At 38.9% G+C, this 27,686-nt stretch overlaps 1 protein-coding gene across 2 annotated transcripts in view; it reads right to left on the reverse strand.

The window, feature by feature from the left end:
• The window catches only part of COG5 (component of oligomeric golgi complex 5), a 164,811-nt gene that overhangs the window by 88,883 nt on the left and 48,242 nt on the right, over positions 1-27,686 (reverse strand). For both annotated transcript variants that reach the window (XM_044423287.1, XM_044423288.1), the window contains exon 7: positions 8-138. In XM_044423287.1, coding sequence (XP_044279222.1) covers positions 8-138 — 131 coding nt within the window. The remainder of the gene's footprint in view (positions 1-7; positions 139-27,686) is intronic.

The raw sequence follows: 27,686 nt of genomic DNA on the forward strand, positions 1-27,686 counted from the left end.
ATTTTACCTGAGTTTCTATTCCTTGCTCAAGCAACCGTTTAGCCTGGTTTTCCACCTCAAGTCGAGCTCTTGCAATAAACAGAAGGTCGTTTTCAATTACTTCTATTCCAGAGAGATCTATTCCGTGAGAAAGGTAATCTATAAAAGGAATAACATTTTGATGTATTACAAAAATTCTGACAGCAATGCTAATGGAAAAAGTTAAACTTTCTAGGTATGATTTCATGCTATCATTTCATACACTGATATCAGCATGCATTGCCATGATTTGTTTTACAAGTGACAAAACAAAATCATTCATCAAGTTTTGATTATCACAACAGCTAATTTAGTGCATTTATTGCTTAGCTTTCCTGTAGGGAAAGGAACTGCAGGTAAATGTTCCAAAGTTTGGGATTAGAGAGGGAACCAAAGATACATGTGGATGAATGTGCAAGTGTGTCTTCCACTCACACAAGGGCTAATTTACCTGTCACACTAGAGCGCTGCATAAACAGTGAACCTTACGTTCTTCCAATTGTACAAGCTCAAGTATGGGACCTTTTATAGACTCTATTACAGCAGTACTCAAGCAACTGTGTTATGGAATATTACAGCAACTCCACTACTGCTTGTGCAAGCTTTTGTGCAAGCGGCTATTTTCCTTCTGCTCATGGTTCTTTAGAGTCAGCCCAATGACTTCAGGTTACAGTCTTTGCAACATAGATGAGAGAAAAGAAATCCATTCTCAGTTGAGACTTCATATTTTTATAGGTAGAAAAGTGTTTAAGGACTATAAATTTAGAATTAGAAATAGAAATATAGAATTATATCAATGAGCAATTAAAAACTTTCATCAATTAAAAACTGACTAAAACAGGTACCCCTTAATGGGTAGCAGTTTGTGTATGTGTGTTTTTATATAAGTGCTTACAAAACTTATATAGCAAACATTATCTTAAAAGAGGGATTCTCCTTCACACAGGAGAAATCTTCTAAGATGATACACACACACATCATAAAAGACAAAAATATACTTATTTCAGAAAAAATGCACAAATGTGTACAACTCTAAATTGATAGGTCAACCAAATAAAACATAAGATCAATGAAAATTTCTTTAACTGAGCTACATTCCTACTGTAATTGAAATAAGATTGTTAAATAATGAGCAGACTAAATTTTTTGCAACATTTCATACAAAGCAGTATTCAGCTGTGGGAATACAAATGACTGTACAGAATAGCATAGAAATAGAAGTATAGAAATTGGCAATATAAAAGGGATAACCCAAATGCCTAAAAGCTAATGCCACAGTATATAATTAAAACAAGGATCAAAATAAACATGACACTGGACATGTGGCCTTTGCCAAATATGACATCCTGTGCCAAGTCCTCTCCCTCTCCTTGCAATATGCAGTAACATTCATCTCATATTGTGAAAACAAGTATGTTTACTGGTCCTTGCCAATGGCAGCCAGTGATATGGAACAGAGGCAAAAATATAAACAATGCAATGATATCACAAGGGAAAGTGGTGCTATTATGTTATGAGGTGAGTTGGAGAATGGAGTACAACAATGCCTTTTCAATGGCAACTCCATATTCCATGAAATATATAGATCTGCTCCTAAGGAAGTAAAATATAGAGATTATATTTTTTAACAAGAGCAATGGCACATAGTATGGGAAATGGGCATGACTGCTAGATATTTAACTTATATTCAGACAGATATTCGAGTTCCAATTCTCCACTTCCATTCCAAATGGAAATATTACGATCCAGCATTTGAAGCATGAAAATAATTTCCTCTTGCTCAACAGCTCTTAAATGGATAACTGAATATTGCCTGTTAATCTGAAAGCATTCGAGTGCACCTAAGAAGATAAGAGTAAATAGCCTTTACACTGGTGAAGACTATGAAGTAGTCCTAGAACCATGTTACAGGCATATTTCTTCATATTCTAATATTCTTCATAGCATAATAAAAAAATCCTATGTACCTTCCCAGAATGTGATGAAAGCTTCAAAACTTTTGTCACCTTAAGCAAACTAATAATGTACTTCTACAACCACAACAAAACCATAACTCATCTCCTAATCAAAGCCTTCCTTCTGGGGAAAAATACAAATTGCATTACTTTGAATTTTCAAGGTTTTGTTTTTGAAGAAAGAAAGAACCTACCTCAGGATCTGTTTTTGTTCAGAACTCTTAATACTACTTTTCTTTTACAGTCTGAAGATCTGAACCCAAAGCTATTTTGAAGATTATCTATATTAGACACAGATTTGCAGCCAAACATGAGGCTACAGCATGTTTTCACTCAGGGAATCAGAGGACAGAACCTTCCTCTGTCAGTTTTGATACTCAATAGTGATGTTACTTTACATGCATTATATCCATGGATGTTCCCAAGTACCCACTAAACTGATTTCACACCTCTATAAGCCCTCAACCATGGATCCTTTATAAAAATGATTTCAGTATTAAGAAGTTCCAGATGAATTCACAGATATCAAAGTCTGGTCAAACTTTATGGATCATAAACTATCTTCTTAAGACATCCATTAAAAAAAAATCCCATCTCTCCTAATCTGAAGATGCACTCATGCTCTTATTGTATGGCTAACAGGAATTCAAGCTACTAATTTTAATATCCTGTAAACTACATGTATAACTATATATTTGATAGTTATAATGATCAGGCATATTAATCCTACTCAAGATCTAAAATTGTAACTAGTCTGTAACTATGATTAAAGACCTTTTTGCACAGGTTCAAATAAAACTTTTAAACAGTACATTAGAGCTGTACTAGTTTGGTTACTTTACAGGACCAGTTCAAAGTGTTTTGAAGCCTTAAATGGTTTGGGGCCAAAATATCTAAAGCAATGTCATTCACCTGCCCACCTCGCCCACCATATGTCCTCTGGGTGCATTTAGGCAGATGGCTACAAGAAATAGGGCCTTTTTGGTTGTGGCACTCTGTTTATGAAATTCCCTCCCCAAGGAGACTTGCCTGCAACCTATATTATTATGTTCTGTGTGCAAGGTGGAGATTTTTTTTTCCTCTGAAGCCTTTTTAAATTAGGTTTTTATAGCAGAATTTATACATTTTACATGCTATTTGTTGTTTTGGTACTGTTTGTAAGTACTGCATTTTATTCTTACAAAATTTTATTCTTTTGTTATGGGGTGGATTAAAATGCAATAAATAAATCATATGTGGTCCTTTTGGTCTTTAAAGCAAAGCACAATAGATCTGTTTTTAATTGTTTGAGCATTAAGCTAAGAGTCCACTGGCTCTCACTCTAGACTCCCAGAACAATTACCAGACATATGTGATTAGGAAATCAGAATGCTGAACATTCAGTTTGCTTACAACATATTGAGATCTGGATCAGCTCATTATATTTTGGGGCAATGGGTTACAATGATATACAATGATATTCTGCTGAGCCATTTTAAATTTCTGCCTTTAACTCAGGAAGCTTTGTAACTATAGCCTTTTCCTGGTATGATGAAAAGCTAATAATGCATCATGCTGAATACACTTTCACTCTGTTCCATAATAGGGCTCTGATAATGCCCAGGGAATAATTAAAAATCAGAATATCCTGAATGCACAGAGACATGCTGTGGTGTATGCTCACCAGTAACACCTCCAAGATCAACAAAGACCAGAATATGATTGGAAATAGGTATTAACCTTTTAGGCATTTTCAGAAGCTGGATATAGTCTCATGGACCTGTATCAAAAGGGTTTATATTAGTAGGAAAGATAAGCCTACAATATGCTAATGCCATGCAATATGCATAAGCTATGTTAAACAAATGTCAGATGACCTATGACTTAGACTAGACTATACTCAGCATGTTTACATCAAGCACTGAATCTAGAACATAACTAAAGTCTCCAATTACCTCTTTTTGTGACCAAAGTATGTTGATTCTTATGCAAAAGAATGTCATCCCCTCTAACCTGGCTTATTTACAGCACCAAAAAATTACCCCAAAACATTTTCAAGTGATTTACTATTGGCAAATATTTCTTTTATGAAAGCAACATTCTTTCTTTATTGAAGGTTATCTTAGTACTTGTTTATATTCCTCTGGAGTGTATAAACCATTTCTGATCTTTCTACAGTTTAAAGGAGAAATCCACTTAAGTTAGAAGAAGAGGAAATGATGGTTCCAGAGTCTATCTCAAGTGTACCTGGAATTTCAGCGTCTTACAGTATCTTATTTTGTAACATGCTTCCTAACACTATTCATTACTCTGCTATCCTCCATGTATGACAGTGATTCTTTCTTAGGCCCAGGTTCTTTTCAAAGGAAAAAGTCAAAAGCTTAATTAAGAGGCTAGTAAAATTACTACTAATTCATCCACAGAACTTTCTATTAATTCTCCATTTTTCCAAAGTGTCACAAGATGGCTTAAACAAAAAGCAAAGAATGAAAGCATTCTATTGATCCACTCATTTCGTATCATATAATAAAAAACAGATTTATATATATGTGCACCCCTTCTAAACTAAAATGGACAGGAATGGGTGTATTTAATTCAGTTGACCATCAGGTATACTACGGCGGGCAAGAATCCCTCAGAAGAAATGGAGTAACCGTCATAGTCAACAAAAGAGTGGGAAAAGCAGTACTGGGATACAATCTCCAGAATGACAGAATGATCTCAGTTCGAATCCAAGGAAAACCATTCAACATCACACTAGTCCAAGTCTATGCCCCAACCACTGATGCTGACAAGGCTGAAGTTGACCGGTTCTATGAAGGTCTACAACACCTTCTAGAATTAACACCAAAAAATGATGTCCTTATCATCATGGGGGATTGGAATGCTAAAGTAGGAAGCCAAAAGATAACAGGAATAACAGGCAAGTTTGGCCCTGGAGTACAAAATGAAGCAGGGCACAGGCTGGTAGAATTTTGTCAAGAGAATACGATGGTCATAACAAACACGCTTTTCCTACAACCCAAGAGACGACTCTACACATGGACATCACCAGACAGTCAACACAGAAATCAGACTGACTATACGTGCTGCAGCCAAAGATGGAGAAGCTCTATTCAGTCAGTAAAAACAAGACCAGGAGCTGACTGTGCCTCTGATCATGAGCTTCTTGTTGCAAAATTTAGGCTTAAATTGAAGAAAGTAGGGAAAAGCACTAAGCCACCCAGGTATGACCTAAATCATATCCCCGATGAATATACAGTAGAGGTGACAAATAGATTTAAAGAATTAAATCTGATATACAAGAGTGCCTGAAGAACAATGGATGGAGGTTCCCAACATTGTACAAGAGGTAGCAACTAAAACCATCCGAAAGAAAAAGAAATGCAAGAATGCAAAATGGCTGTCTGAGGAAGCTTTACAAATAGTTGAGGAAAGAATGGAAGCGAAAGGCAAGGGAGAAAGAGAAAGATACACCCAATTGAATACAGAATTCCAGAGAATAGCTAGAAGAGATAAGAATGCCTTCTTAAATGAACAGTGCAAAGAAATAGAATAAAACAATAGAATAGGGAGGACCAGAGATCTCTTCTAGAAAATTGGAGATATGAAGGGAACGTTTCATGCAAATATCGGCATGATAAAGGACCAAAATGGCAGGGACCTAACAGAGGCAGAAGAGATTAAGAAGAGGTGGCAAGATTACACAGAAGAACTATACAAGAAAGAGTTTAATGTCCCTGATAACCACGATGGGGTAGTCGCTGACCTCGAGCCAGACATCCTGGAATGTGAAGTCAAACGGACCTTAGGAAGTCTGAGCAACAACAAAGCTAGTGGAGGCAAAAGTATTCTAGCTGAGCTATTCAAAATCCTAAAAGACGATGCAGTAAAAGTGCTACACTCAATATGCCAGCAAATTTGGAAAACTCAACAGTGGCCAAAGGATTGGAAAAGGTCAATTTATATTCCGATCCCAAAGACGGGCAATGCCAAAGAATGTTCAGACTACTGCACCATTGCACTCATTTCACATGCTAACAAAGTTATGCTCAAAATCCTACAAGCTAGGCTCCAGCAGTATGTGGACTGAAATCGACCAGAATTACAGGAAGGGTTTTGAAAAGGCAGAGAAACTAGAGATCAAATTGCCAACATATGCTGGATCATGGAGGAAGTTAGGGAGTTCCAGAAAAACAGCTACTTCTGCTTGATTGACTATGCTACAGCCTTTGATTGTGTGGATCGCAACCAATTGTGGCAAGTTCTTAAAGAGATGGGAGTACCAGATCATCTTATTTGTCTCTTCAGAAACCTATATGCGGGTCAAGAAGCAACAGTAAGAACTGGACATGGGACCACTGACTGGTTCAAAATTGAGAAAGGAGTTTGGCAAGGCTGTATACTGTCGCCCTGCCTATTTAACTTATATGCAGAGCACATCAGGAAAAAGTCGGGGCTAGATGAATCACAAGTTGGGATTAAGATTGCTGGAAGAAATATCAACAACTTCAGATATGCAGATGATACCACTCTAATGGCAGAAAGTGAAGAGGAACTTTTAAAGAGCCTCGTGATGTGAGTGAAAGAGGAGAGCGCAAAAGTTGGCTTGAAACTCAACATTAAGAAAACTAAGATCATGGCATCCAGTCCCATCACTTCCCGGCAAATAGATGGGGAAGAAATGGAGGTAGTGACAGATTTTATTTTCCTGAGCTCCAAGATCACCGCAGATGGGGTCAAAAGACGCTTGCACCTTGGGAGGAAAGCTATGGCAAATCTAGATAGCATACTAAAAAGCAGAGACATCACCCTGCCAACAAAAGTGCGTATAGTCAAGGCTATGGTTTTCCCAGGTGCAATGTATGGCTGTGAAAGCTGGACCATAAGGAAGACTGAGCACCGAAGAACTGAGGTCTTTGAATTGTGGTGCTGGAGAAGACTCCTGCGAGTCCCTTGGACTGCAATGCGATCAAACCAGTCAGTCCTAGAGGAGATCAACCCTGACTGCTCTTTAGAAGGTCAGATACTGAAGATGAAGCTCAAATACTTTGGCCACCTAATGAGAAGGAAGGACTCACTGGTGAAGAGCCTAATGCTGAGAACAATTGAAGGCAAAAGAAGGGGACAGCAGAGAATGAGGTGGCTAGATGGAGTCACTGAAGCAATTGGCGTGTGCTTAAGTGGATTCTGGGGGATGGAGGAGGATGGGAAGGCCTGGAGGAAAGTTGTCCATGGGGTCGCCATGGGTCAGACACGACTTTGTGATTAGCAACAACAATATATATGGAGCTCTCCTCCTGTTAAACAAAACTCCTAATATTTTTAAAATGTACTTGAACTGTCTACTTATGATACTAAGATCTAGTTCACATTTCACATTGCAATTCCTGCATTGTTTAACCTGGGGATTGAGGAGGATGAATAGAGCAATGAGTACATTGTCTTCTGTACACTAATAATTTCTGCTTTCAATTAACAACCCAGAAATGCCCTTCTTTTGGGTTGTTTCATGATAGGCAAAGCTGGAAAGTGGGCTGTTTACAAGTTAAATAACTCACCAAAAATAATGGGCAATTGGTTACCTTGCTTGAGTAAGCCATAAGCAACCCAGAGTTTCTAGGCTGCATGCCACTAAACAATCCATGAAAGAGGTGTTCATGGGTTGTTAATTAAAAGCAGAGACAATGAGCACACAAAGGTAGTGCATGGCTCACTTCTCTCATCCCTGGCAATTCCTGGATTAAACAATGTACAAGTTTAAAACTTCATCCATTTAAGCCCAAAGTCCTTGAACAGGTCTTTCAGAAATACATGAAACAAAAATAATCATTATGTTCTGGAAAGGAGTAATGCACCACTTTCAAAGATTCAAGTGCAAAGATGAAGCAGGCTTTTCCATTCTGAGCCATTCCCCCACTCCCTACAAATGCAGGCTGAAAGTAAAAATGCAGCAGACAGCTGTCTTGAAGCCAGAGGAGAGTAAAACCTGAAAGGATAGTCTATCACCCAAACACACTCACTAAAAATAAGGTGGTTGACTTTGGGATTAGGAGACCCAGGACAATATCAGGATTGTTAATCGTATGCAAAAGGTTTTAGCGGGCACCAGAGTATGTAACCTCATAATGCTTTTGATAAAATAAGAAAAATTATAGGAGCAATGATGGATTGTGTTCTTGATAGTCCCCTATCTCTTTATCCAACATCTCAGAACACTCATAGGCCATGATTCTCATAAACTTTCTGCTAGTAATGCCTTATTAAGTTAGGCATGCATAAATGAAAACAACATTTTTCAGAGAACTCGCTGAATCCCATCACATACAAGACTGTTGTATACTAAGCAGAAACCATAGGGATTAGTGGCATTCATAATCTACAGCATGAGGAAGTGACAGGACGTTAGGTCTCTTAAAGGGATGAGATTTTTGTCATTAGAACAGCAAGCTCTTAGATTTATTCAAGATAAACAGATTTTAAACCTACCAGCAGAACTGCTGCTTAATGATCTATGTATTTTAAATCAACATTTCAAAATAGTTATATAAAAGGTTTTGCTAAAGGAGATAAAGCTAATACCCATACGGCAGGCTGTACAGTAAAACAATTTTCTGAATTGGTAACTATCTAGGTTTCTCCAAAATGTGCAAAATTTCTTCTTCTGTCTATCACAGCTGACCTCAAATTCTACACCTAGGGAGAAACAAGAAGCTGCTTTGTAAATAATGTACAAAGGATGAGTTGTATCCAACTATGGTTTTGCTGTAGCCCAGGGATGGACAAATTCCAGCAGTCTAGGGGCCAATTTTCCTCCCCTGGAATCCACAAGGGCCACGCTCTAGACTTGCCTCTTTATTTGCCACCAAAATTTAGTGGTGGAGCATCAAGACAGGACTGCTTTTCCCTTCCCTTTTCTTCCCTTCTCTTCTCTTCTCTTCTCTTGCATTAAGGGAACACAAGCAGTAGTCTGGCCGAATTTCAGTGCTTTCCCTTAGCACAAAAGAGAGCCAGCTAAAATTTGCCAAATTTCTGTAGAAAACTCAGTGGCAGGGGACACAAAAAGGCCTGGGGGAACACATGTGGTCCACAGGCCGTGCCGTACTCCACAGTACTACAGTAGCAGAAAACACCTCTACTCAGGAAAGGTTGGGGAATCCATTTTCATTGAACCACCATGCACATTGCAGCCCCCAGACTGCTAAAAGCTGAATTAGTATTTGAACAGTTTGGGCTCTCTGGTAGTAGGCTGCAATCAGAGGAGGGGATTGGTAAAGGTCAGGTGTCCAGCCTTGGACTAGTGGGACAACTTGCTGCTACTAAAAGCCTTGCTTGGATACAACTTAGTATTCATAAAAAGTTTAAGTGAATGTATATTCTATATATTATTTTGAGATTTTGCCAGGAAGAGCTTACTTAGATTCTGGGTACTACCAGGTGAAGGTATTTTTGAACCCAAAGATCACAACTGTTGGTAAGCTATTACAGGGGATCCACATAACATTTTTTTAAAAGTAGTATTTCTTTTACTGAGTTGCATAGAAAATAATATGTTTTATTGTTAGAAATTAATTAGGATGCTGTGTTTTATTCTATCTTTTGTCTTACTGTTAAACCATCCTGAGACTACAGGAAGGGACAGTCTAAAAAGTTTTAAATAATAGATAAATAATGGAAAATGCAATTCTACTCCACACCCCCACCCCCCCCCCCCCCCCGGTACCATCTTTGCTACAGAACACCTACAGATGCAAGAATGTAAAAGAGACGTCTTGGCTGGTTCTCACAATGTCATTACCAGTGAGTTACAAATTGGTATCTCAAATTTGCCCAGTTTTTTTTTTCCTTTTAAAAGTGTACTACACGGTTACCCCTTCTAACACTGTTTTGGCAGCTTTTTTCCCCAGCTCCCTGATCAAGCACTCCCCTGAAGCTGTAAAGAGCAAGCAAAGCAATGGTCCTTCCTTCCCACTGTTTTATAGTTCTCGCTTATCAGAACCTCGGTGGTGGTGACAGCAACAGAAGCACTTCTGACAGAGGGAGGAGAGGGTGGGATTTCCCCCAGCAAAGCTATCCTGCAGAAAGCTCTCTATTGTGTGGGGATTGTTTAATTGCCACTCAAGGTTAGCACTACTATCTTCTTGTTGTCTGAAAGCATCCTATACCTGACAATCACACCAGAAACGTTTTAACAATGTGACAGTAAAAAAGCATTCTGCATAGCTGACAGCCTAGGAAAGGATTTATAGTGCATATTAAAAACATGACTGGCCCTTAAGCAATATAAAGAATCTGCAGGGGGAAAGCCATGATAATCAAACTAGATCTGAATGCTAGGGTTTTATTAATATGCAAGTGATCATGAATAAGTTAAAGCCACTAATTACTAAACTTATTCAAAATCTAGAAGTCACACTGGTTGATAGTGACATTTTCTATATGTAAAAGGTTGATTGGAACTGTGATTACTTGACATTTTACAGCTTGGTTTATTTAAACATAAGTGTCCTTTTCCCTGAAATACTGGGAATCATCTCCCAGGCATACCTTGATTCACTTCTGTTTTCAGATGATGGCATGCTATATAATGGTTTGAATCAACAGGCTGGGTGGACAGAGCTTTGGCAAATGAGTTTTCTTCTTTGTACCTCTGATTCCTTCTTTGTCAGCGCAGGGTGAGGATGGGTAACAGTAAAGGCAGAAGCATCACAACTTTTACCAACCTGCAGCTTCAACATTCGTGGAGCTTTTGTTTATCAACCAAAAATAGTGCCTGGCATGGTTTCCCCTCCTCTAAAAAGCCAGCTTGTTTCTTTTATAGCTTTATGAAGCAAAAATAGCCCAGTCTTCTTTGTTATGATCCAATCCATTTAGAATGCATACTCTTCATAATAAAATTAAGCCTATTTTGCTTTATAGGTGAGCTGTACCAATACTCAAAGATAGAAATACTTCTTGGTTAAGAAATGCTCTAAAAGATCAATCAGTTGACCCATAGACAATGTCAAGGAAGCCATAATATACGTTAGATTCCCAGATCCAATGCTGGAAACAGACCTCCAACTCCGTGCCCCACAATAGCTAAAACAATTTCTCAAACTACAGAAAAGAAATAGCATACAGAAATATGAAAATAGTAAAACGCAGCAAAACAAATCTCAGCATATACATTTAAAGAGCAGTTTAAGGTGCTAATATATAAAATGTATATATAATATACAAAAATGTAAAACAGTCAGCTAAACAACTTCAGTACAACTAGACTTAATTAAAACAGCCAACATAACCCCTTAAATGCCATTAAGTGCCTGGGAACAGAAAGCAATTTTAACCTGACACTAAAAAGGTAATAATGTTGGTGCCAGAGGCCTCTGTGGCAAGATCCTTCAATAACTGGAGGGCCACCACTGAATGGGCTGTTCTCCATGTTGCTCCTGTACTTGGATCCCCCTCCCCACAGCTCACAGCCAGCAGAGAAAGAATCACACCAGAGGCTTCTCCATGGATGGAAAACCTAACACAAGAAGGGGTAAATGAGGCAGAGAATGAAGGAGACTGGAGTGGCCAGTATCCTGACAGTGCTCCAGACTCTTCCCTGCTCTGACATGCTGCTCCTAGATAGCTAAAATTGGTTGTCGAGTTGACTTGGAGCTGCAGGGAGGTGGAGATCACCTCCGCCACTTTCCTCACCCTACACAGGATCTGGATGCTGATAAGCTTTGGAGTTTAGAAGGTTATGATTCAGTTTCACATGTTCCATATTTATCTGCATCTCCATCACTATGCATTTTCAACCTCTTCCTTCCATCCTCTCATAATTGCAAATCCCTAGGAAAAGAACATCACTTTCATATCTAGTGTCTCGCTGATGACAGAGATATTACGTTATTGAAATAGTGCACTAAAGGGTGAAAATGGAGACAAGAGTTTAGTGGCTAAAACAATCAATGTAAGAAATATGCATCCTAGAAATATGTGAATGAAGAGGAAGCCAAGGCAATGGAAGAAGGGACAGAACAATAGAATGAGATATTCAAATAATACAAAATCAAAATCAGTATGCACAGCCTGGACTTATCTAACAGAAGTCATACATAACGTGTCATTTTTCCACTTCAACAGTTCTCTCCTCCAGATAATCTAGCAGTTCAAATTACTTGTGAACACCCCATGCCCACTAAGTTCCCACTCAAAACTTCTGAAGAAAGTATTTTAAAAATGATAAACACAGCACCTAAACAAATCTATTACGCAAAATTGCAGGTTGCAAGTAAGCGTTACTCAGAACTTAAAGTTCCTTGCATAGTAAAAATATTTATTCAACTTTAGCACAGAGGCATTCTTCCTATAACCATTTGTATAAACATTGAAATGGTTAATATATAAAAAAGTTATATATAAGTGGATCTATCATCTCTCCATAAACATAAATGCAGATTCTCTCTCTCTCTCTCTCTCTCTCTCAACAGATTGCTCAATTTAGTTTAAGACTAATATCCTTGTTAGATACATTTTTAAAGACTGGATATGGGGTTATGCATATACTGAGATGCATAAACTGATTTTTGTCTGGTTGGAATTTATAGAACAGACAACCATGTGAAAGACATGCTTGATTAAATCCATGACAGATGTGCTAAGTTCTCAGAAAATGTCAGATAAAAACCTGTACATATGGATAGTAAATAAATCAGGAACAAAAATTCAAATTCTTAGTAAATCATATTCTAACATGCCCAATAGTTTAAAAAGCCAGTAAAAACCTGTGATGAACCTGTGCTGAGGCTTCACCCAACAAGATTTATAACATATGGGGCAACCATTCTCCCTTTCAAAAAAAAAAAAAAAAAAAAGAAAGAAAGAAAGAAGCAGCAAATGAAAAGAATCAGGAAACTAATACGTTATCTACATCTGCTTGCTGCAAATCACAACCATAAAACATACCCTGAATAGGATTAGGAACGTATCAGTTGCTTTCATGCTAAAAGAGATTATTGGTCTACCCACTTTCAACCTGAAGTTTATCCCACCACCAATAATTAATCCAAACACCACCTCATTGAGGACAAATAACTATATCTAAGTGAAGGCTCTCCCACAGTGACCACCATCTCTCCAGATTTTCAGACGCAGTCTTTCCCAGCTCTGTCTGGGAGATGCCAGGGATTGAATTTGGGACCTTCAGCATGCAAGATGTATGCTATCAAACTGACCACACTACTAGAAAAATACCAGTTTAGCCTGCCCTTGTACTCTTACAGAGTTTTGCTATGTAGAAATCAGCATGTGAAACTTGTCATAGCATGGAGCTTGTCAAGGAAAATCTCTGCAACATCTCACCACTGATTCTACAAAGATGTGGGGGTAACCCTGAAACTTATCCCATCAATAACTAACTCAAACATCTCTTTGTTGAGGAATATTAACCGTATCTAAATGAAAATTCATCCTGCCTGCTAATTATGTCTTTATTTTTTCCAAGTCATCATTGTTTATTCCATGTCTATGCCACCCAATAACTGATTCATAACAATACATAAAATCACAAAACCCACAATACAGTTAAAAAGCATAACATTTCCAATATATAAAATTCAAAGTAAAATGTGCAACAATTTAAGCAACTAAAGCCGTTTTTCAAATATAACTGGATCAACATTAAAGCCAGATTGGGAAAGGAGCTGTGTCAGGCATTACACTCCCAAGCCGCACCGCCACCAAAAAATATACATTTTTTTGTTGCCCAGTTACCCAATATGCCTTACAATGTCTAGTTTCAGGAATGGGACAAAACAGATCAGAAGTTAAAATAATTATTGATGGTCAGTTTATCTGCAACCATAAATGCATTTTGATAAATGCAAGGTGAACACTAATGATCAACTGTTTTCTACAGGCTACTGTTTCTTGTTAAAGATTTACATATAAACAACACATAGGGAGCCAGATTCCCTTGCCCCTGCCAACATCATCAGCCACTCTTTGGGCAGTCACTGGGGATGAGAGTTCTGTGGGCCTGGATTTCTACCCTAATACCTAGCTGCACTAGTGCTGTCACCGATAAAGCATACGGCTTCCCTCATGTTTCCATCCTTGTTTCAAAACACACTGACACATCCAAATGTTTCCCTGAGGTAACAGGGGGTTCTTCACACTTCATAGTTGTTGCTAACGGGATCCTGCAGGGGCTGGTCCAAAAGTTGCCAACTCAAATCCGGAGGGAGAATGGTGCACTTTGTGCAAAGCGGGCAAAGTTATACAATTCTGAAAAAAGATAAAAGATTTTTGAAGTAGTATTATCACGAAACCTTATGAGAGAGAAAGAATATGACCAGCCCTAGAACAAAAGCTTGGGTCTCTTACGAACAGCTGGGTTTGAGGGAAGAATGTCAATATTTGACAATGTCGTAGTACATTGTTCATCATTATTTCCAACTCTTTGGAGTGACTTTTTGCATTTCAGTTTTCTGGAGAAACAGCTGTGGTTGCCAAATGCTTAGGGTCTACTGGGCAGGAAGAAGTAGAAAAAATTATCACTTCATAAGTTTTCACACATGGATATTAATTAAAAACCAACTGTGCCCACATGCTGCCCCTTTCATTAAAATATAGTTGACATCTGGTTTTCATGTATAGTTTTATTCACTCATATTACCAGTAACCTGTTTGGAAAAGTTTGGGCTTAGGTCTCTATTTTCTCCTATCCACACAAGGTTGTGTGTTTACAAGTTAGTTTTTCAGGTGATTAACTTTGACACTGGTAAGTATGTAAGTAAGTAAATAGCAGGTATCTCCCTCTCTCATTTCCACTTTAAAAGCATAGTCCCTTCATTTATTAAAGCTTAAACAAGTTGCAGCAGAGTATATGTCAAAGTGGCATTCTCTCTGAGAGGAAGGAGAAGCATCTGCCCATGTACAGAGTGGAATGCAAGGAGAAACTACCCTCCTCTCTTCCCTAGATGGGGGACTTGGGGCACTTTGTATTTAGCCTGTCTGCTTTGCCTGTGATCTCCTGACTAGGTTAAGGAACTCTTCCCAATCTTCTCCTCCCCAAGTTCTGAAATGTCTCTCTCCTTTTCCAAGCTGGGCAAGTTCATCTGAGTCTTCACACAGCAGTCTTGAAACTACAAAGTCCTCTGCCTGACTGCCACCTCCTCCTCAGAAACGGACAAATTGAACTGAACAGACTGTAATGTGCTAGACCTGGGCCTCCTCTCTACCAGTCCTGAGTTTTTTCAGGCTAGGATCCAACTACTGATTTATGCTAGGTACTGTATCAATGTTTTTGCTGTTTGTTAACTTGCCATTTAGTGAATCTGCTGATAATATCCAGCTCAGACTCTCTTTTTCATTCTGATCCAGGATCTACATTCTCAATTCTGTTTCGCTCTGCAAAAAAGTCACAGTATTTCTAGCTCAAAAATAAATGTTCTCAGTGCTGCATCACAATTTTAACTATTTTTAATTCTGTAATTCTTCACCTAATTAAAAAACCCTTGTTTAAAAGTTATTTTTAAAAAAATCACACCTGAAGCAGGGAACAGATTAAAATGTGATTTCCTTAAAAAATTCCCCTAAAATTTTGGTATTCTACATTTAGTGCCACCATGATTAATAGGAACCTGCTTTTTAAAAATGAAATCTCGGATTTTAATGGGCTCCAAACCAAGAAGCTCTAGATACCTTGGTGACTGCACATGAAAGACATGTTGCCTACCTATAACTGGTTCTTCAAGTGGTCATCTATATCACACAAATGGAATAATGCACCTCAGCAGAACAGTCATTTGAAGCATTCTAGAGCTGAGCAAAAGAGATGCCCACCTGTCTGCACATGCTTAGAGCATGGCTCATGCCCACCTCTGAGCTTCAAGTCAACCACAGCAGAAGGACAAAGGAAGGTGAGGTATTGTAGGGAGTCAGCACTTCTTTATCTGGTAAATGTTCACTAAGGCCATTAAAGATAGCTAATTTGGAATTCATATTCATCTGCTCTCCTATTATATCATATTATATTATATTATATATTATTACACTCTTTTAAAAAATCCTTTCCTCTGAAAGTTATGCATTTGTCCACATATTATGGTCTATACTTAATGCATAACACCCCCTGCAAGCATTTTGGTGATGCTGCTTTGTACACATGAGTATTATCTAATATCATAATATCTCCATAGTATCTTCAAGTTTTTCCTGACTTTTGCTGGCATTGAATAATCTAGGTTTTTTTAAAACCAATATTCCATTTCTTTTGTTTTATATTTTCTTGTATGTTACATTCCCCTATTTCTTTCAGAGCCATGGTTGTTCCCATTGATTCCGTAAGTAATATCCTATATATGTTGTATGTGAGGCCTTTGGTTGGGAGATCAGTTACAACTATCTATTGTTCAAATGCTGTCAACGGTCTAATGGCCTGTTTCCAAACTATATGGTTCATAATAGGATGCAGTTCCTAGTGTAACTGAAACCAGTTTACCTTTATCACTCCTAGCTGATCCTTCAGCTGCAGATCTGTTTTGGGTGTAATCTCCTCAAATATATCCATCAACCTAAATTATCTGGCCCTTTTCCATGTGCTGAATTGGAATCATTTGTCTCTGTCCTAAGAGCTCAGATGTAGTAAGAACAGTAAAAGAGGGCAAATGTATGAAGAAAACATGTATTTCTTAAGTATTAGAGGTAAGAATAAATTAGTAATCATCCTCAAATCTTTTGTTCTGGAAATGGTAAAATGGGACCCTGGGATTTTATTTTTTCTAATCCCCAGACAGTCCATATTTAAAGGATGTAATTTTCTTTAAATAAAATGATAGTGCTCTCCTAATATCTAAGGTTGAACCTCTAGTGAGGAAGCAGGCTGAGGAAGGAAAGATGGTAACAAAATGTCCTGAACTAAATTAAACCATGAAACTAGTTTGGAAAGTAAAGAGAAGCCTAGGTGTAAGATTATTATTTCTGTGGAATACCAGGAACGGTTGGTTGTACCTAAGAGCATACAATTCATGTGCTCTTCATGCTGCAGTGATGGCAATCAGGAAGGCCACTTTCATTATAGGGCAACTTAGGCCAGGATTAAGCATAGGTTCAACATTTTTTGCCAGGTATTGTGTGAGGCCATTAGATGGCAAATTTGCAAGGCAAGGCTCAGAGAAACCACAGCTTGAGTAGTTTCATACAAAGACCTGTTAGAGGGGTTACCACTGTGGTTGCAGACATGAAGCTGAAGAAGTGCTGGATAGTAACTACTAGTGGTACCTTAGCATGTTTACTCTGTCTGTGGGCAGATAGACACATGCTTGAGTGAAGTTGTGGAGTGCCATATTTGAGTGAGGGAGTTGAGGGGCAAAGCAGGATTTCTCCTTGTTGTTCTATATCCATGACATCCAGGCACTCCATGAATGACAGGGCAATGGCGATGCTGACCCTGAAATAATGAGATAGGGAAGCCATGAAGAGGAAGTCCTTTACATATGAAAATAGAATGATTCCTTGTAGTCTTGGTGCTCCTACTACTGTCATACACTTCATACAGATGCTCGGCACTCTAGCCAGACCATGCAGGAGAACTTTGAATGGGAAGTGTTGTTGTCCAGGGCAAAAGTGAGAAAAAAATGTTAAGCATAGAAAGTGTGGGTGTGTTTGTTCCATTTTTGATTAATTGTGGCTTGCAATCACATCTGAACACAGTCAAATTGTGGTTGATCTTAACTACAGTTAGTAGAAACAAACCAACTTCAAATCATATTTTATGAAGTTGGATTGCTTTCATCACCCATAATTCAACCACGATTGTGTTTCAATGACACTTTAAACTGTGGATAATCTAAATCATTAGTGGAAGCCTCTAAGGAATGAAGATTTTACAATTTCACTAGTGATTCATGCAGAACCCCTGGACGATTTGCATGGAACTCTGGGGTTCTGGGGAACACAGTTTGAATAGCATAGCTCTAGCCTAGGGCCGGATAAATGGGCATGGCAGGCCGGATCTGTCCCGGGGGCCATAGTTTGAGGACCCATGATTTAGATTGAAAGGAAATGTATGTCCTTGGCTTAGAGGATCTGATTGAAACTGAATTTGCTTGTCATCAAACTGACCATTACTGCCAGTATGGACATGCATGCTTTGTGGCGGCTGAAAAGAATTGTGATCCTACTCCTACATTTTGTGTAAATGTTTTAATTTTACAAAAATGGTCCAAAATCTCATCTATGCACAATGAAGGCACCTTAGCTAATGAATGGAAGGTCTGCTGCTCTTGAACTAGCTTGGTTAAGCCATGCTGTACAAAGCCAAGCATGACATCACTTTGGAGCTGCCATCAGCCATATGGAAAGCTGTGCTGACATTTTGGTAGGCAAGCTTATGAGCTCTGGCCTGAAAAATAATTAACAGAGATCTTTTATGTCTTGCAGGACACAATCAGAGGTAATCATTTCCCTCCATCAAAAACTGCTCATTTTACCTCATAATTGGCTACCTGAAATGCTAAAGTCAATTCTATGCCTCACTGAGGCTAGGTTTTTTCCCCACTGAGTTGCCTGGACAGAGGTTTTATATTTGTTTCTTTATTTTTTGGTTATTCTTGGACTGGAATTCTCCCACAATCGTAGAGACAGAAGTAGAATGTTCAAAGAGGAATGAGCTGTGTTATTCTTGAACCCTATACAGGGTTTCTATCTTCCTAGACACAGTTACTGGGGGCAGTTAAGTCTGGTTTGATCATCTTAAAACTGGGACTGGTGAAGCTTTTATCTCCAGTCCTAAGGATTTTGCCATTTATAGTATTTGTTCTGCATATGGCCTGAAGTAATCAGTGAGTGAAAGTTTTAATCTTCCTCAGTAGCTTAGACTATGGAGGTTGAAGCCACTACAGATGCTGGGGAGCATAAGGCTCAGCAATAATATCATATAAATGTCTTAATTTAATTAAATTAAAATAATCATTCTGCCCCTAAGAGTGATCCTCGGAATACAGGATATCAGCTGTTACTGGATTAGTCACTGGTGCTGTTGCAATTGGCCATGCTATTGATGGCACTCAGGCTGTGGCAGCCAGTAGTGTTATTTCTGAGAGCTCTGGAAGGATCACATCCTGGAAGAAGGTGGGCAGAGTGAGCAGAAGAGGGGAACAGAGCAAATGAGTGAATGGTAAGCTATGATGTTTAGGCATTGTGGTAGTTTTAGGTAGCTGTGCATCAAATGGCTTAGAATGAGCAGTACAAGGGTGGGATTTGCCTTCACTTGGGGAGAACATTAGTGAATCTGTTGCCAATGACAGGTGCTTCTGTCTCTATAGTTGTGTTACTGCCAGCAGGAAGAATGGCGTTGTCATGGCAGAAAGCTGTCCTCATAGAAGCATAGAGGAGATACATTGGAGTAAGCCCTTCTATGGCCAATCCATGGCATATTGAAATTGGTTGATGTGTTATAACGCTGTCAGAGAAAGCTCCTTGAAGAAGTAGAGGTCTTTCTGTATCTAGGAGAACCTCCTTTGTGGGGAGCCCAGAGAGGCTTTTCAGTGAGCCTGTACCTGGCATCTTAAGGGTCTGTTCCCATAGGAGAACACAAAAAATGTTGTTCTGTTCCTTCTGGCCTTTTTAGTAATGGCCTAGCAGTGGGTACAACAGTTTAGCCTGCATGTCTCTATGAGGCAGAGAAGACAGCAGCAGTGTCTACCAGTTAGTAGTATCTTTCCCCTGCATTTTCTAAAGAAGGGTAAAAGGTGAAAGGGAGAACTCAGAGAAAATCTGAAAGAAAAAAAGAAGGAAAGAAACACTCTGCTTTGAATCCCTGGAAGGGAAGATAAAACCAGTTTTGTACTTCAGTACCCATGAGGCAAAGGATGCTGCAAATTGCTGTGGCAGATGAAAAGGGCCTGGGAGGCAGAAAGGAGCCACACTTTAGGCATGCACAGATGAGGTGCATGGGTCTCCTGCCTAAACACTGCTCAGCTAAAATGTGGCAAATTATTGTTCTACACAGGCACAGAACCCTGTATGTATAAGTCACAGAGACAGGGAAGAACAATGGATTATACCTCACCCCATCCTCACCCCCTATATAAGGTCTATCAGTCAACACAAGCACTGCAACGTCAACACAATTGTGTTTCTGTACCTGTACAGTCTGGAATGTGTTCAGTTCTTTAGATTATTTTGTATTGATTTCATGTATATCAATACATGTTGTTATAAAATAAACCTATATGTGAAAGAGCAGATTATTTTTTTAAGTAAGAACTACCATCATATCATGCTAACATAATTATTACTTTGTTTTCTTTCTTGTTATTTTACTCATATTAAAGGCAATATTGTCAATTTAAAAGGTGCAATCTGTTAAAGAGATTTGGAGAGACATAAAAAAGATAATGTTGGTAAATAAGATGACTTGTAATTGACAGAAGCATAGCTAGTACACATTTCAGAAATCTTCTGTAGCACAGACCTTACGATATTGTGACTGAAAACTGGGAGACTGAATAAAATGGTGGGAAATGCTTTAGGCGAGCATTCACAGATTCCGGCTGTCATCCCTGTTACAAGGCAGCTGAGACCCAATCAAAGCTGTGACCAACCTTTTGTGTGAACTGTGAGTGTGTCCCAGAATTCTCTGTGGCATAAAAGGATCTCATGGAAGATAAGTCAATGTGGAATGATTTCATGGCCTGGGGGAGGGGGGGTTTAAATAAATATTTGAGCTCAGCTATCAACTAAATTGGGGGCCTTTTGCCAAGAATATATGCAAAAAAGGGGGGGGGGAGAAGGAAGGAAGGAAGGAAGGAAGGAAGGAAGGAAGGAAGGAAGGAAGGAAGGAAGGAAGGAGATGGCTATTTAAAATGTAAATATTGGGAACACTATTCATATGGATAACTATTCTGAGGGGCAATATATGTTACCACAGGGTTCCAATTATATCTGAGGATTCTGCACAAATAACAACAGAAATTAGTAATGGGACTTAAGAGCAACTCATAAGCATTTCTAAGTGCTGTAGTTTAATTTTAGTATGAAATGGCTAATTAATGCAATTCTGCTGGCTTGTGGATTGATGGGGGTGAGCTTATTCATTCAATAGATACTTGGGGAAAGCAGGTGGTGAAGAGTATTTAGGGACAAAATGATTTCAGCTGTGAATCACAGAAGCGTGAGTTATGGAGACATATGCATACAGAAATAAGGGATAAAGTAATGCTATGGCTTACCTTATTAGCATAGTGTTTTGAACTCTTTGGTCCAAAATTTAATAGACATATTGAACATACTATACACATACACAGAGATGGAAAGCAGAGGACCTTGAAAATGGAAAAACGTCCAGAGTACAAATGTGGGGAACCCCTCCCATACAGCTACCTGAGTGGCTAGGTGCCCTCACAAATGCCCCCACTTGTGTGTTTCTGCCACAGTTGTGCCAGGGAAGCAAACTTGCAGGGATAACTCTCCCCATGAGCCCCTTTCAGGAGCACAATCAGGTTTCTGAAAGTCCAACACAAACAGTTGCTTCACAAGCCACTGGAAATGTACTTTGTAATGTATTACAGAAAGGCAGGAGAGAAAAACATTTTAGAAAGCTAGTCTTATACTGGAAAGACAGAGTACATTAAAGTACAATGTGCTGCAAGATTTACTTCAAAGTACTGCCAACACAAATTCAATATAAACCATGGCACAGTCACTATTCCTGCCAATGCTCTCTTGTATACTGATGGAGTTTGATTAGCTTTCTTTCTCTTTCTGCATCTTTCCAAATATGTACATTTTATCTGTCCACATTCAGGTGAATGAAGACTTAAGGCCACCCTTATAAAGACAACACTTTAATAAAAATAAAGAAGGAAAATATGAATTCAAGCCTTGGGAAGATAGAATTTAGAGAGAAAACTAGAAGCATTTACAAATGTTCTTTTCTTTTATTTGCAGCACAGTGATTCCTCCTCCACCCCCCACACAACAGATCTGTAATAAAAGAATAGAATCTTTTGAAGGCTGCAACTCTCAGGGGTGAAACCCACCAATGCCAGTCTGCCATCTGTGTAGCCGCCCCCCTCAAATATTTAGTTTCCTTTTTTCTTTATTAGATGTATGTGAAATGCTTTCCTGGGGCAGGATGGTCAGAAGGGATATTGTTTTACAAAGAGCAATACCTATTTGAACTAACATTTTTAAGGCAGCTTTAAGTACATGATATTAATTGCTATCTAAAGATACTTACTTCTAACTTTAAAATTACTGTTCCTATTTGAATATAGAGTTAGAAAAATTAAAACAGAGAAAGGTATACAGTACATCTTCTTAATGCTTATAGAATCGTAAAACAACAGTGTTGGAAGAGGCCAAGAAGGCCATCAGGTCCAACCTCATGTTGTTGCAGGACACCAATGTATACCATCCCACTCAGATGACTGTCCAGTTTCTTTTTGAATGTCTCTAGTGTAAGGGAGCCCGCAACCTCTCTAGACAACTGGTTCTACTGTAGTACTGCTCTGACCATTAGGAAACTTTTCCTGACATCTAGCCTGAATCTGTTTTGCTGCAACTTGAGTTCATTTTTATGTGCCCTACACTCTGGATGAATGAGAAGAGATCCTGTCCTTCCTCTCTGTGACAGCCTTTCAGGTACTTGTAGAGTGCTATCACATACCCTCTGAGTCTTCTCTTCTCAAGGCCATACATACTCAGTTCTCTTAGTCTCTCCTTGTAGAACTTTTTCTCCAAACCATCATCTTTGTTGCCCTCCTGTGCACCCTTTCCAATTGTTCTCTGTCTTTCTTAAATGTTGGTGCCCAGAACAGAACACAATATTCTACATGAGGTCTGGCTAGGGTAGAAGTTCCTGTTGGTCTTTGTACACATGAACAGTATCTAGAACTCAAAACCAACATCTCATGCAAGATGAATTAGACACACATTTGCCTGAAGGGAATGTCTCTCAGTTCCCCTTTATAACCCCCTGCCCACTCCAGCCATCTCTAGATTCAACACTACTTTAAAGCTGAAAACCTGGTGCACCTGCTGGCTAAGACCAAGAAAGCTCATTTGGAAAGACTCTGGACAAAGCATCAGTGAGAGCTGCAAAGCAGCTGAGAATATTCCAGTCAGTGGACTTGCCTCAGATCCTGCAAAATGCACAAACCAAAAAGTACAGGTTGTTCTGGTATTTAACAACTTTTTAAAATAGTCGCCTTGTATGATGAGCAAACAAGCCTAGGCAATAAACCTATTTTATTTTTCACTTGATAGCCCACTCTGTCCTACAGGCTATGTAAGTGGCAATACGTAAAACATGTCTTCAGGGCTTGCTTTACACCATGTACTTCCTAATCCCCCCCCCCCCATTATATGTTCAATTCAGACCAAGAACTGAAATAGAGGCTTGTAAAATAAGTCACAGGATCTTGTTCCTGACTGCCCCCTGTTAAATATCCTCTCCCTAGTTCAAGCACTGCTAAACAAGGTTTGCTCCTTAACTCAGTTTTCAGAATCCTGATTATGGCCTTGGCGAGGTTTACAAGCATTCCTAATTTAATTCTGAGCTAGTTTGGCTCTCTTCCCTTCACCAGGAGTCTCCCTTGCCTGCCTCGTAACCCTGGGCTTTGCTGTAAACTGGGCATGCTCAGAATTCCACTCTTCCATACTTAAGCTAGAAGGACCTCTTTATCTGATTCCCCCACTCTAAAGCAATCAGGATAAAACCAGAGAAATCCACAGAATCCATTTATCCGCAGCATGCCCAATTTGAAGGATAGCCCAGGAACACAAAGCACTGGAGGCAGACAAGGAAGACTTTGCTACGCCGTGGAGAAAGAGTACTTCACAGCCTGCCATAAGCAGGTGGATCACGTCTAAACTTTTCTCTTTTTCTAAACTCACAGTCTGTGGCATATAGGAGCATGTGTGCGTGTGTGATTGAACCCAACACCTTCTGCATCCCACCCATTATTTCAGTTCCCTTCCTCTCCTTATATTTTTAATATACCTGAAGAGTGATCATTTCCTATGTGTTCAGGCATGCATGCGTATGTGTAAAGTGCTGGGGAGGTGGTGGCATTCTAAGAAACCCTACTCCTTCCTTCTTTATTCATCTTCCTTCGTCCTAGCTTCAATTCACCTTTCCTGTGCAAGGGATTACTGCTGGAGCAGAAAGGTGTGGATTCCGAAGAGTGCTCCTGTGTTCTTGCATGAGAGATGCCAAATTCACTGCTCTGCACTTGTGCACCTACCTCTTAGTTTTACTCCACATTCCACTAATTTCACCTGTCCTTAACACTGACTCTGCCTACAGTTGCCCAGTTCTCTGTCCCGCCAGTACTTCACGGCTGGCAGAGGTGACTGGTGCAACTCAGGTTGGTGCAACTCTGCTGAGGAATGGTGCATGTCTCATGCAGCATTACTGCACAATGCTTTTGGATGGGTAGCACAAGGAGCCATCCTTCTGGAAGCATCCTTAGTCAAAGGTCTTTTCTCACAGAATTACAGAATAGTAGAGTTAGAAGGGGCTCAGAGGGGCACCAAGTCTAAAGAGGCACATAATTTATACCATATGCATTTTATTTCCTGAATGCATATGCAAAGAGAGACACAGAACATTGAATTTATTTTCTTTCAAAAATATAGTTAATATGCCATTTGTGCCATTAGAAAAGTAAAGACCTCCTGTCAAACAGAAAGTCATCTCTGATCCATATGAAGGTCAATTCTCCATATGAAGAAAGGGTTTTGTTTTGTTTTTGTTTTTTGTGTTAATACTATTGTGTTTCTAACTTCTTTAAATTTCATATAAGGCTACAGTGTTGGAGAATTACCTAGGTAAGGTCTAAAATGCATGACGGCTCTAGATATAGACAACATTATGTAAGAACTGAAGAGTCAAATTCATACCAGAGAAGATCAGAGGCAGTGTCCAACAAGGCCACTTTATCTTGGATGGTTCCATTGTGCTTATGGTTCCCATGAGTTGTGCAATGAGGAAGTAGCACTTCTAAAAGTAATCCCAGAAACTCATGGAAATGCTTGCTTCCCCTCTGTGAGCTCCACTGATCTGTGGAGGCCCTTCTGGAAGCAAGCATTTTTGCTTGTTTTGGATGGCTTCAGCAACCACTGAATTCCTATTAGACTAGCAGGAATTCCCAGCAGTGCATGGGCAGTACTGAATCGTGCATATTGTCCAGAATATCATGCAACTTTTATACTTCTAGGAAACTAGAATTGCAACTAGAAGGAAAATTCTAGCTAATTATCCCTACCACAGTATGTATTCCAACTTGTATCCCTTGTAACAGAACTGTAGACTAAAACTACTGCCACAGGTTAGCTTCTGCCACTTACAGTATTTGGTAAAAAAACTGATTAATTACACATTAATTCTGCAAATTTGTCCTATTTTTTGTTCTAGCACCAAACAGATGTTACTGATGTAAGGCCATCCATTCTCTTTAAAAGCCTTATGGACTTGGATTGTATTTATAGCACAGAATGTACACTGAAGACACTTGACTTTATGTTAAGTAAAGCAAACTAGGCAGTAGACACACAGTACTCTGTATAAATCTACTATTACTGACATTCCAAGAACACGGTGTGAGAAGACTACTAATAAATATGGATGAACAGCCTCATAGCTTTGAACTGAGCACAAGATCTGATGGATAGTTTTAATTAATTTCACTTGTCCATTAACACACACACACACACAAAATCACCTCTACCAATAAATTTTATTTGGTTGCCTAAAGTAAGGCAAAGCATACATTTATCATTGACAGGTGTATGTAATACCGCAGTTAATCAGTAAGTCCCATTTTAAAATAACTCTTAATTCTATTTCTAGAGGAATAGCCATTAGTCTATTATAGCAAAAAGAACAAAGTCTTTTGACATCTTAAAGATTAACAGATTTATTTCTTAATTCTCTGTTTACTCCATACATTCTTCACATATTATAATGGAAACTCACAACAACTTGTACAGGCCTGGGTTTTATCATTTGCATTTCACCCTGTTGGAGCTGGAGTTATTTGGCTAGTGTGCATTGCTTGCACACAAGAACAAATTAAATGATAAAGTTATAGACTCTGTATGACTACAAAGTGTAGCAGCAAACACTGTTGCCTGAAGGCAATTGGGATGGTAGATCAATCACTGTGACCTCCACTAGGTAACTCGTTCTTCAATTACTAAATGGTCTAAATGTACCAGACAAAGAAATGAGAGATTCTGGAAAGCAAACATCCAAAGGATTGTCTCAATTCACTACCATACAACACCTTCCCGTTACTAAAGACTAAAAGCCCTCTCTGAACTTATTAGCCATTAGAAGGGTCAAAAAGCTTTCAAATGGCACAAATGTGAACATTTTCTTCTCCGACACAAAATGAACTATCATATTTTATTTATTAAGTACTTAATGCTGCTTTTTGTTGCTAAGAGCAAAGCAGTTAACATAAAAGAACAAAACAAAACACATTATTTCTTATTCTTAATACAAAAGTTCAAAGAAGCAGGAACTCATCATTACCTCACTTTTTGAGATAGCATGTTGAAGGCCAGGAATTTTTAAATGGATAAAATCTGTTTAGAATAATGTGATTTAATTGCCGCACAAAACGAAATAAGGTACTTAATACACATCCAAGAATATTACAACTTAAGTGGTTAATGTTTTGTCAACTGATTAACTCACTATCAACAGGATATATCAAGCAAGAAGCTAGCTTCTTCTCATCACACATCCGATGCTTGAGAGTAAGAGACATGAGAAGGAAATAATCTTAGTGCAAACAGTAATCTCTACCATCAGTGTTTTTGTTATCTATGATTGTTTATCTATGATTGATTACTGTGAAAGTAACACTCTTATTAAGTAAACTTTTATGTATGAAAGTAAATTTTTATGTCCATTTTACATAATCTCTAAATCACATATAACACGTGCCAAAGTTCTGTGTATTTCATTAGAGAAGACCTTTGTACTGTAAGTAATACTTATTAATTGGCCTAGGAAAGTGTGAGGTGGATTTGCACAATTGCACCTCATGACTTATTAGCACTGCACTGGTGCAAATTCACTGTGATCAAGTTGCACATTTCCATTTCTAAGATGGATCACAATTGGCACCTTTTTTCAAAACCATGAATTTTGTGCAAATATGCACCTGAAAACCCCACGACTTTAATGCAGAAATGTCTGAATAGTGCAAAATGGCCAATTTTGCACAAATTGCACTAGAGTCAAGTGGTTTTCAGGTGTTATTTGTGCAAAATACATGGTTTTAAAAATGTTTTAATAAATAATAAATACAATAAATAAATACATTGTTGTTGTTGTTAGTCACGAAGTCGTGCCCGACCCATTGCAACCCCATGAACAACATTCCTCCAAGCCTTCCTGTCCGCCATCATTCCCCGGAGTCCACTCAAGCTCACACCAACTGCTTCAGTGACTCCATCTTGCCACCTCATCCTCTGCTGTCCCCTTCTTCTTTTGCCATCTATTGTTCCCAGCATTAAACTCTTCTCCAGGGAATCCTTCCTTCTCTTTAGGTGGCCAAAGTATTTGAGTTTCATCTTCAGAATCTGGCCTTCTAAAGAGCAGTCAGGGTTGATCTCTTCTAGGACTGACTGGTTTGATCGCCTTGCTGTCCAAGGGACTCGCAGGAGTCTCTGCCAGCACCACAATTCAAAGGCCTCAATTCTTCGGCACTCAGCCTTCCTTATGGTCCAACT

The sequence above is a fragment of the Varanus komodoensis genome, unplaced genomic scaffold (genome assembly GCF_004798865.1).
Source record: "Varanus komodoensis strain SLA01 unplaced genomic scaffold, ASM479886v1 scaffold13_3, whole genome shotgun sequence".
NCBI lineage: Eukaryota > Metazoa > Chordata > Lepidosauria > Squamata > Varanidae > Varanus > Varanus komodoensis.